Source organism: Mirounga angustirostris, unplaced genomic scaffold (assembly GCF_029215605.1).
Source record: "Mirounga angustirostris isolate CCGP_5_RB_7025 unplaced genomic scaffold, mMirAng1.0.hap1 SCAF_5, whole genome shotgun sequence".
Lineage (NCBI taxonomy): Eukaryota > Metazoa > Chordata > Mammalia > Carnivora > Phocidae > Mirounga > Mirounga angustirostris.
Genome location: NW_026991713.1, coordinates 10,081,828 through 10,093,058, shown reverse-complemented (window position 1 = coordinate 10,093,058; position 11,231 = coordinate 10,081,828). Strand labels below are relative to the sequence as shown.

Below are 11,231 nucleotides of genomic sequence, written 5' to 3'. Positions count from 1 at the left end.
GACCAGGTGGTAGCACTGGGGGTGGGGAAGAGTGGTCAGATGCCGGACAGTGTTGGAGGTAGAGGCCCCTGACTAGTGGGGAAGAAGGGAGAAAGAGGAATGGGCTTGAACAACTGCAGTTGGGAAGTCTGGGGGTACCGGGGGCTGAGGTAGGGTTGGTGGTCGGGAGTTGGATTTTTGCCATCCTCATCTGGCTCCCAGCTAGAGGTGCAGAGTGGCCAGTCTAGAACTCAGAGAAGCTCTTTGGAGATCATGGGCATATGGTTGGCATTTAAAACCACGGGACTGGATGAGATCATCAAGGCAGAGGGTGTAGGTTGAAAGGAGAAGAGGCACGGGGCTGTCGACTGCAAAAGGAGACAAATGACACCTCCGCCCACGCGGCTCTCGCGAGGTATCACGTGAATGCACCCAGCCGATGTTCTAACAGGGGTTGAGAATCCCGGCCGCGCTGAGGCCTTGTGGAGGGGTGGGGGCTCGGGAGGAGGGGGAGGGAATGGGCCTTATGTGGGCGGGGCCTGCCGGGGGCGGGGCCGAGAGCCCGGAGGCCGCTCCGGGGCCGGAGGGATCGCCGGGCGGTGACGTCACCGCATGACTGGGTTTTTATGAATGAAAGGAATCCTGTGAGTGAGTAATTCCGGGAAGCTCGCCTTACAACTCCGCGCCGCCCCCCGCGCCGCCCGCCCCACAACAAAACTCGGCGCGGCGCTCTCGGGAGCCCGGCTCGGAGCGACCGGCGGTCGGGACCGGAGGGGAGACGGACCAGGGCGCGGGCCGGGACGGCAAGCCCGGACGGCAGCGGCAGCCGCGCGTGCCCGGGGCGCCAGGCGAAGCGGGCCGAGAGGCGGGTGAGGGACGCGGGTCCGAGGCGGGGACGGGCGCGCGAAACCCCAGGCGGCAGGGTCTCCGCGCCCGGGAACGTGCCTGGGGCGGGGCGCCGGGGCCCGCTTCGTCGGCGCTCCGGTGTATCCCTCGCCCGGCCTGGGGGGCGTTCGGGGGGCGGGGGGCGGGGGGGGAGCGGGGGCCAGAGGTCCGCGAGGACCGAGACGGGGCCCAGGCAGGCTTGGCGGGGTGCGGTGGTGACGGGCCCCTTCTGGGGGCGCGCGCGGGGAGGCGGCCGAGCGGGGCAGGAAGGGGCAGCGCAGGCCGGCGAGCGTCAGCGGCCGCCCAGGCGGGGCCGGGGGCGGTGTGTGCACGTACGTGACTCGGTGAGAACAGTCCCTGGACCGGTGCCCGCGGGCCGTGCGTGCGCGGTTTGTTTACGTCCGAGGGCGGGAGTGTGTGTGTGTTCCCGGGCCAGTGTCCCACGTATCTTGCCCGGTGCGTGCGGGGGGGGGGGGGGGGGGAGTGAGAGTGTGTGTGTGTGTGTGTGTGTGTCCTGTCCCGCCCGCGTGCTGCCAGGGCGGTGAAGACCCTGGGGCCTGTGTACCAGCTCTGTGTACCTCGGAGAGAGTGTGCCCACAGGAATAAACGCGGAATAAGGACTCGATTGAGGGAAGTGGCCCGTTCCATGGTCACACGGGGGTACGGGAATTCTCCCTCGTGCTGTCCCCTTCCGACCAGCCCGCAGCCAGGCCCTTGCTGTCCCTGGAGTTCCCCAGGGACACGGCCATGTGACTGCGGTGTTTGTCCCCCACCCAGAGCCAGCGGCGCCTGCAGCTACAGGGTGGGGCAAAGTATCAAAAGCCCCACCCGGCTGGGCTGGGGGGTGAGATGAGAGGGCCACCCCGGGCCTCAGCACCCTGATGGGTCTGGCAACAAAGTGGGCTGATGCCTCTGTCCTTGTCCCTGGGTTTCCCAGCTGCCTGGGGAAGGCAGCCCCTGGGGACTCTCCTTTATCCCCAGGGTTGCCCATCCCCTCCCTCTCAGGAGGAAGAAGGGCCAGAAAACCCACCACAAAGGTGGGAGGTGGGAAGGAATCCCTGGCCGTCTCTCTTTGGTGGTTACTCTTGTCTGGTCCTGGTTCTGGAGGTTGTGCCTGATGGGCTGGGGAGGGTGAGACCAGGATGGGGTGGAGCTGGTTTCTGCTCTCCTGCTGGTTTCAGTTCACAGGTGGGATTAGTCAGACGGACCTATTGATGGTTGGACCTGAGGAGCTAGTTGAAGGCCTGGGCCAGCCCGAGGACCCAGAGTCCTCACCCTGGGCTAGGCATGGTCAACAGGCAGTGGCACAGGTGCTCTTGGTCCATGAAGGGTTAATATGTGAGGGGTGGGGCCCTGGCCTAGCCTCCTCTGCCCATTAGCCCTGTGGGATGAGATGGGGGTTAGGGATGCTTTGGTCCTATTCTGCGCCCCTCCCACCCACAGAGCTTAGAATGGTGGGGGTGGGGTGGTAATTGAACTTGCTGGGGTGAGAAACCAGATGATCTTTTAACCGTGATCTTTGAGCCCTGGTGAGCTCTGCTCCCACAGGTGGGAATTTGAGTGTCCCCGTCTGCAGCAGGAACTGGGCAATATGCGGGGTGGCGGGATGGGTGTAGAATGGGGAGGTATGGCAGCCCCACACACTGCCTATTTTCCAGGGGCCCTGTGAGAGAGAAAGAAGAGCCCACAGCCCCAGGCTGGAGCCAGGGATGTCCAGGAGTATAGGGTTTTAGTAAGGGAGGTGGCAGCCAGGAGCACAGGAACCAGGCAGGCCCATCCTTCAAAGCTGGGCAGGAAACATCCCCCAGTAGGGCGGGGGGTCAGAGGACAAGGGGAAGTGGCTGGGTGGCTCACAGATGGAAAGCTAGCACTGAGAGTTTTGACCTCCCACTGAATCACGTCTGGGCCTTCCCTAGGGCCTGGGACCCAACATGGGTTCCTGTGCCTCTTTCAGTCCTGACATTTTTACCCTGCGTTGCCACGGAGCCTGTCATGGGCCAGATGCTGGGAATGAGAGGGTGAACAAACCAGATCCAGAGCCTGCCCTCTGGGATCTTACGGTTGAGGAAGGGGAGACAAAGTTGAAGAAAGAGCTACCAAATTAAATGCAAAACCACAGCTGAGATGGGTAGTATGAGGCAGAAGGTGCTGTGATTTGAAAGTATATAACAGGACTCCGACTTAGCCAGGGCAGTCAAGGGAGGCTTCTCTGAGGAGGTGACCAGTGAGCTGGGCTGTCAGATGGAGGGATGGTCATCTATGAAGCCCTTAAGGGCAGGGGCTGTGATTCATCTTTGGGCCTTTGGGACCCAGCAACAAGTCTGGCACAGAGTAAGTGCTTCTTGGAGGTTTGCTGATGAAACGAATGAATGAGCATTAGGTCCATGTCCTGGAAGAACTCCACAACATTTGGGAAAAAAAGGTCTGGGAACCCCAGAGAAGCAGGAAGCCCGAGGGGGTTCTTGAAGTAGTCTCTCAAAAGTGAGCAGGTCCTTCAGGACCCACGTGCCATCCTCCCTCACACGCACGCACACACATTCACGCATGCACACAGACACACTCCCTGTGGGAAATGTACAAGGATGGTAGAGTTTACTGTCCTTTCCTTCACTTGTTGTGAGCATGAGGATCCTGGGAGAGAGCAGAGAGAGAATCCAGTGGAGACCTGGGGGCCCCACTGGCAGGCTGGAGGGGAGGCTGGCCTGGCAGGGTTTTGAAGTGGGCTGAGCCTGGGCAGGTTTGTAGGTTTGTCAGCCGTCTGCAGTGCTCCCTCTGACAGCTCTACGGGGAGGACAGATGACAGGGCCAGCAGTGGAGGCAAGTAAGACCAGAGGCCAGTGAGGAGGCAGCTGTGGTCATAGTTCCGCTGAAAGGGGAAGTGGTCCCTGGCTCTGCAGGTGGAGCAGAGGGATGGTCAAGGCTGACAGTCTCAGAGTTTGTGTTCTCATGCCCCTGCCTCCAAGAAGCCTTCCCTGATTGCCTTTCCCTTCCTCCAGGGCCTCCGCTCTGTTGGTGGTCTTGGAGCTCCACTCTGGACCAGAATCTGACACTCAAAACTCCAAAATAATCAGTGCTGGAAGGTACTCTAGGCTCGGTGGAGGGTTGGGCATGGTGGGAAACTGAGGCCCAGAGAGGAGAGTGACCGATCTGAGGCCGCGCGGTGTGAGTGGGTGGTGGAACCAGAGCTAGACTGCAAGGCCCCTGCTTCCCTGCAGTGCTGGGTTCTCCCAGCTTTGCTCCCCTTCCAGCAGGGAGGAGGCTGCCCCAGCGCTGGCTGCCAAGGCCCAGGAAAACACATTTTTTCCCTCTGTCCTCACAGAGGAAGCAGAATGGTTCAGCAGCCAGAGAGGAGCCCAGGCCAGTGGGTGGGCCGTCTACAGGATGTCTCTGGAGTGGACTAGGGGCCAGAGAGGGGAGTGCAGGAGGGCTGGTGGCTGCTGACGGGGCCAGGCCTGCCGTCAGTCCCTGAGAGTAAGTCCATTCTCCGTGCCTCCAAAAGAACGCTGGGAACCTGCAGACCTTGGAGTTCGACTCTGCTGGCCTCAAAGGGAAGAAGAGAAAAAATAGGGGTGGGGTGGGCAAGAGATGTGGGGGCTGGCACTAAATAAAGGGCCTTGAACTGGGGGGTCAGGACCATTTACCTGCTGTGCGACTTCAGGCAAGAGATACCCCTCCCTTTTGGGCTAAGTGAGGAGGCAGGGCCAGATGCCCTCCAGGGCCCTTTCCTGTGTGACCCCAGCCAGCCAGGAGATGTGGAGGCCAAGCAAGGTCCCAGCGCCTGCTACCGGCCTGACCCCTCCTGGACGGACTCAGCCATTCTAATAACCCCCAGGTGCTCACGGGGCTCTACAGTTTGTACCTCTTGGCAGGTATTTTCTGATCCTGCAGTTGGAATAGTGGAGACCCAGAGAGGTGGGCCTTGCCCCAGGTCACACAACCTGGGGAAGACAGAGATGGGGCTCAAACCCAGGCTTGCCTCAATCCATTGCTCCTTTCCTTGCGTCCCATACCCCAGCTGGGGGCCAAGCATCATGAGGGTGGAACCCCTTCTCCCTTCCCATCTTCCTGGCATCTGTGTATAATCCTTGCCATGCGGAAGCAAGGAAGCAGATGGAAAGGAGGAAGAGTTGAAGACAGGGCAGGAGGTTTTTCTCCTGGACAGTGTTCAGCGAGGCTTGGGCTTGGCACTCGGTTCAGACACTGACAAGCTGGGTCATGGTGTCAGAGACCACCCACCCACATCTCACCAGTGCCTGTCCCCGGCCGGGCCCTGTGCGGGTGGCCTCAGCACCCAGAACTGCTTCGGCCTGCTTCCTGCCGCGGAGCTCCCTGTCCGGTGGGGAGACAAGGAAACAGACCATTACAAGACGGGGAGAAGCGCTAGGGTGGGCGGCGCCTGAGAAGTTCTGTGGGTCCGGGAGGGCTTCCTGGAGGAGGAAGGATGAGAAGGAATCTTCCAGATAAAGTCAGGGGAGAAGTGTCACAGGGTGTGGAGTGGCCCAGAGGGAACAGAGTGTGGGAGAGAGGAAGTGAAAGAAATTCGGTGCAGCGGAGGTGCCAGACGGAGGTGGGCAGTGCTGGCAGGCCTGGGATGCCACGCAGGTGGGCCTGGACTCTGTCCCAGGGATAGTAAGGAGCCACGGAAGGTTTTCCTCTGGGTGGTGACATGGTCAGAGTCACATGCTAGAAAGATCCTCCGGTTGCTGTGTAGAGGATGAGTGGAAGCCAGCAGGAGAGCATTCTAGGCCCTCCCTAGGTGTGTGTGTGTGGCGGGGGAGGGGAAGCGGCCCTTTAAGAGGACTGTATTGAAGGGCAGGATTGATGGGGGTGGTTGTATGAGGGTCTCTAGTGGCATCTGTGAAAGGCCAGGCTCCTGACTTCGGACTTTCTGGGCCCCAGCGACACTACAAGAAGCTTGGATGGCTCTGAAGACCTTCCCAGCCCGAGGGCCTTGGTGGCTGCCTTTATGAGGGGATCTCTTCAAAGGCCACCTTCCCCTTCCTGTCCCACTCCTTCCCTCTGGGGTGTCAGAGCCCCCGGCTGTATGGGCCCAGAGTTGCGGGGGGACTCCAGAGAAGCCTGGGGCTTTCTGCATCTCGGTCCGAGTCACCCTGAGAATTCAACCACCATTACTTGAGCACGTGCTGTGTGCCGGGCTCTGGGCACTGGAGATGCGGCAGAGGACAAGGCAGAATCTTGGCTGCCATGGAGCTGGGCCTCTAATGGGGAGGCAGACACTGAGCAAATATGTACAATAGATGAATGAGAATATATACAGTGGAAAGTACCTTGGAGAAACGTGAGGTAGGGAGGGGAGGTGGAGAGAGAGAGAGAGAGAGAGAGTGTGTGTGTGTGTGTGTGTGTGTGTGTGTGTGTGTGTGAGAGAACCAGGGGCTAGGAATTCTAAATGGAATGAGAACTGGAGATTTGAAGAGACCTGAAAGTGAGAAACAAGATTGGTGGCCATCTAGGAGAAGAGAAAGCCAGGCCCAGGGAACAGCCAGTGCAAAGGCCCTGGGGAGGAGCATGCGTGGTGTATGTGAGGAACAACAAGGAGGAGGGTGTGGCTGGAGCAGATTGGGGAAGGGGAGCCAAGCAGGAGCTGAAGTCAGAGGCCTACGCTCGGGCCACATGCAGCGGCTTGTGGGCCATTGTGATGACTTTGGCTTTTACTCCCAGTGAGATGGGAACTGTGGGACGGTCCTGAGAGGGAAGTAACATGAGTTACCTAACACACTCTGGGTCACCCCTGGGGAAACTGAGGCACAGAGTGGTTACCTGATCGGCCAGAATCAGAGCTAGTGGGGGGAACCACCATCAAAAGGCCCCACGGGTGTCTGGCACCAAAGTCCATGCGCTTGGCATTTCTCTACAGCGTGTCCCAGGGACACCCGGACCTGTGGGAATGTGTCAGAGGCCGAGCTGAGGCTGTGAGGTGGGCCCCACAGAAAGCTCGAGAAACCAGGGTTTGGACCCCGTTTGCCCCTGCTGCTCTCTAGCATCCTGGGTACTGCAAGTGAGATCAATAGGATACTGCATCTCAGGCCACAGAGCATCTTCCCGCCCTGTCCCCTTCGCTCCTCACCACCACGCCTCCCCTTGCGGATTATCAGATGAGGAAACGCAGGCTAACAACCTGCTGGGGACAGAGAGGACTGGTGCTTTCAAGGGGGCTTTGGGAGACAGTCCTCTTCTCGGCCCCGAGCAATGGCCACGGGCCTCCAGAAGGTACCCTCCATGTCTCCCCAATGCCAATGTCTGGCATAGAGTAGACGCTCAAAAAATATTTGTTGAAGGGACATGGAACTTTCAGGCCTGTCGGGGAGACACTGAGGGCCACTGGACCCCTCATCGGTTTAGGGTATGGCTGCCCTGTCTGCCCAGGACGGTGCTGAATTAGTGTTGGGTAGCTGCCAGGCGGGGAAAGCTTTCCCAAGACAGATTTGGATGAGGAGGGCGTGGGCTGGGGGAGAGGGGAAGGGACTGGTTACGTGTTATTTTGATGGGCTGCAGGTTGGACTCTGAAAAGTCACTGACTAGCATATATATATATATATATATATATATATTTTTTTTTTTTTTTAAGTAAGCTTTATGCCCAGCATGGGGCTCGCTCATGACCCTGAGATCAGGAGTCGCATACTCTACCAACTGAGCCAGCCAGGTGCTCGAAATATGGTTTGTGTACTCTGCTGTATATAGGTTATACTTTAGTGAAAAGTTAAAAAAAAATCAAAGAGGCATATCTGGACCCCATGTGGGAGAATGGCTGGCTGGGGCGGGGCAGGGGGTGTCCATGCATATTTATTGAGCACCTGCTATGTGCCAGGCACTGATTGAGGCACATTGATGCCATGGTAGGACAGGCAAGACCGAGTCCTCCTGAGTTTGCATTTTGGTGGAGGAGAGGTGGGACAGAGATAACCAAGTAACCAAACAAAATAATTACAGAAGAGGTGACTATGAGGGTTCGCAAATGGGGTGATGTCATGATACAGGAGGTGTTTAGCAGGGATGGTTAGACCACTTCGAAGAGGTGACATTTGGCAAAGCTCTCAATGAAGAGTCACTGTGAGGAGGTAAAAGGAAGACAGCAGTAAAGAGAGCAGCAAGTGCAAAGGCCCTGAGGCTGGAATGAACCATTCAAGGGGCCCAGTGTGGCTGGACCATTGGGACAGAGAAAGGTGGTATGACAGGACTTCCAGAACAGCAGAGGCCTTGAATGCCAAGGTAGTGAGTTTGGGTTTTATTCAAAGGAGAAAAAAAAAAGTGATCTTGGTCTCCTTTCTCTCCTAGGTCTCAGCCCAGAGGGCACCTTCTGCAAACATGTCTGTGGATCCCTTATCCAGCAAAGCCCTGAAGGTAAGGAGGCAGCCCCTGTTGTCCCTGTCCTCCCCCTCCCTCCTTGCCTAGGCTCACTGTCCCATCCCAACTTCCCAACTTCAGTTCCTGGAATCCTCAAGGGTGGCTCAGCAGGCTTCAGGTGTTCATGAGGCCCCGGGAAGGGCCCTGGGCTGGAAACCAAGAGGCCTGGGCTCTGGTGGTAGGCTGTGTGCCTCCTGGGACAGGTCACTTCCCTCTCTGGGCCGGCTTCCCCATCGGAACCACGCTTACTGGGCTAGAGAGGATTTAAAAGGTGCTTTCTGGACCAGGTTTCTCTGGCTGAGTCCAGGCTGGGGCACTGGGTTAGAATTTGGGCCAAGCCCCCGCGTGGTGGTTCCTTGTGTGTTCAGATCCCGGTTTGGCCCAGTTTCCCCTTTCTGGATTCCTTGCCCTCCCGTCTGGGGCCTTGGAGCAAGTCCAGCCTCTAAGTCTGGGCCTATGGTGGTGCAGGGGGAGCACTGGGGGGGGGGGGGGGGGAGCCGTCTCCAGCACCTGCTGCGCGCCAGGCCCAGGGCCGGGGCCCACAAGCAGGGCGCGAACCTGGGCCTCAGTTTCCCCATGTGCCCAACATGCTGCCCCCAGATCAAGCGTGAGCTGAGCGAGAACACGCCGCACCTGTCGGACGAGGCGCTGATGGGGCTGTCGGTGCGCGAGCTGAACCGGCACCTGCGCGGGCTCTCCGCCGAGGAGGTGACGCGGCTCAAGCAGCGACGCCGCACGCTCAAGAACCGCGGCTACGCCGCCAGCTGCCGCGTGAAGCGCGTGTGCCAGAAGGAGGAGCTGCAGAAGCAGAAGTCGGAGCTGGAGCGCGAGGTGGACAAGCTGGCGCGCGAGAACGCAGCCATGCGCCTGGAGCTCGACGCGCTGCGCGGCAAGTGCGAGGCGCTGCAGGGCTTCGCGCGCTCCGTGGCCGCCCGTGGGCCCGCCGCGCTCGTGGCGCCCGCCAGCGTCATCACCATCGTCAAGTCGGCCCCGGGGTCCGGGACCGGGCCGGGCCCGGCCCCCGGCCCCGCCCCCGGCCCCACCTCTGCCGCCTGCTCCTAGTGCCCACCCCCCCTGCCAAGCCACGCCCCTCCGACCCCCCCCCCCCCCCGCTTCCTTCCCAAAGTGCCTAAGCGTGGTCTCTGTCCCCAGGTGCCATTTCTCTGCAGCCACCAGCCCCCCCGTGGCGAACACATGATCCCTCCCGAGCCTGCTGTCTTCCTCGTTGTGGTCCCTATAACTGGGTCCTAATAGGTGGCCCCGGGGTGGGACAACTTTGGTGAGAATGGTAGGGAGGTGTTGGAGTCTGGGGTCTCTCTTGGCTGAAAGTCCAGCCTTCTTAGACTGGGAGGATGGGCTACAGAGCGGATTAGAGAAGGGCTGTCCCGGAGAAGAGGGCTACCCCTCATTTTGTAAAGCATTTGCTCAGATCATACCCTAGCCCCTCCGCACCCTCCCAGGACTCAGGACTAGGTCTGGCTCCTATATGTGTCTCCTGGGGCTGGGAAGCTGATGCTTCCACCTCTGCTCTGGGCCTGGGGGTGCCTGGCCTTCCAAAGCTGGGAGAATCATCAGACATCACCCAGTGAGGGCCAGTTAACAGGGAAACAGGCCTCCAGCAGACAGGCCAGTGCTCAAGGCCATCTGTGCATCGTGGCTGAGCTGGAAAAAGCCAGGTCTTTTCACTGCTGCCCTGAGATTCCAGCCAGGGTACCAGCCGGGGTTGTCAGGGGCATTGTGGCCGCGGACTGGAAAGGATGATGGAAGGGCCTCCCTGGCCTGGGAGCCGCCTCTGTGAGGTAGGGGAAGAGAAGTAGAGGGCCTGAGAAGGTGATACGGATGGAAGAGATGGAAGGAGCTGGCCAAAGAGAAAGGGGACCAAGGAGGCGACCATCGACTGTGGCAGGTGGGAAGATGAGAAGACAGATCCTGAGGTCTTGCAGCCAGTAGTGGGGGTCCTGAGAAGGACCACTGTGGCTTGGGGGCTGCCACTGCCATTGACTGCCATTCTCCTGGGGAGCCCAGCCCCAACCCTCCTGCCCTGTATACAGCTGTTTATTTATTGCACGAATCTAAGTTATTCTCCCCAGCCAGAAACCTAGCACCCACTGTGTGGTGTGTGGTCCTGTGCTGGACTTTGTATTTTATATCTGCAAATAAATCACATTTTATCTTATATTTAGGGAAAGCCGGATGGCAACAACCAAAAAAATGTTTAAAAAAAAAAAACTTGCCCGGCCCCCAGAATTTATTTATTTTCTGACTTACAGTAAGCGAGTTATCCGCCTTCTGTATTTTGTAGACTTTCTGAATAAAGTCAAGTTCTCTTTTTCCCACAGTGACGAAGTGTAAGTCCCTGGGCTATGGGGTTTTTTTTGGGGGGTGGGGTGGGGTGGGTGGGATGGGTTCTGAATGAAGGACTGAAGCTGGAGTTCTGTTTTCAACCCCAGGCAGGCCCCTCTGCTGGAGGGGAGGACTAGCTCTTGCTTGGGGCGGAGGGGGGGGGGGTTGGAGGGGGGTTTGGAGGGGGGTTGGTGCTAAAACCTCTGTTCTTCTGTCTGGTTCCCTGGAGCCTCCCAGGGGAAGACAAAGCCAGGAGGACAATGAAATGTAGGGTTAAATCCCTGGCATCCCTTCAGTGAATAAACAGTCCCGCCCAGAGGAAAATTCCCGGATTTAAGAGTAATCTTTCCAGCACTTTCCCACCGAGGCCTGACTTTACACAGCCAAGTAGAAAATATTTTCCCCATGTTCCGGAAGGCACAGGGAGGCCGAGAGAGAAGTGGCTTCTTCAGTCCCAGCCTGCAGGCCTAAAAGGCGACCCTGTGTCTCATCTTAGGCTCTGACTCGCTGTAATCTCAGCCCAATCTGCCAGCCCTTCGGGGACAGCCTGAAAAGGAGTGGAGGGTACAGTGGTCTGTGGGTCAGGGAAATCGGGGTTTGAATCCAGGTGTGCCTTTTTCTAGCTGTGTGGCCTCTGATGACTTATTTCTTTAGCTTCT

At 58.7% G+C, this 11,231-nt stretch overlaps 1 protein-coding gene across 2 annotated transcripts; it reads left to right on the top strand.

Annotated features, from left to right (window-relative positions):
* The first annotated feature begins 622 nt into the window (after positions 1-622).
* MAFF (MAF bZIP transcription factor F) lies at positions 623-10,567 on the top strand. Of its 2 annotated transcripts, XM_045872538.3 has the most exons (4): positions 623-848; positions 3,861-3,944; positions 8,161-8,226; positions 8,830-10,567. In XM_045872538.3, exons 3-4 carry the CDS (start codon positions 8,191-8,193, stop codon positions 9,289-9,291), a joined length of 498 nt encoding a protein of 165 aa, XP_045728494.1. In that variant the 5' UTR covers positions 623-848; positions 3,861-3,944; positions 8,161-8,190; the 3' UTR covers positions 9,292-10,567. The 2 variants fall into 2 exon arrangements, with proteins under 2 accessions (XP_045728494.1, XP_045728493.1); XM_045872537.3 differs by lacking the exon at positions 3,861-3,944 and having other exon boundaries at positions 626-848.
* Positions 10,568-11,231: the final 664 nt, after the last annotated feature.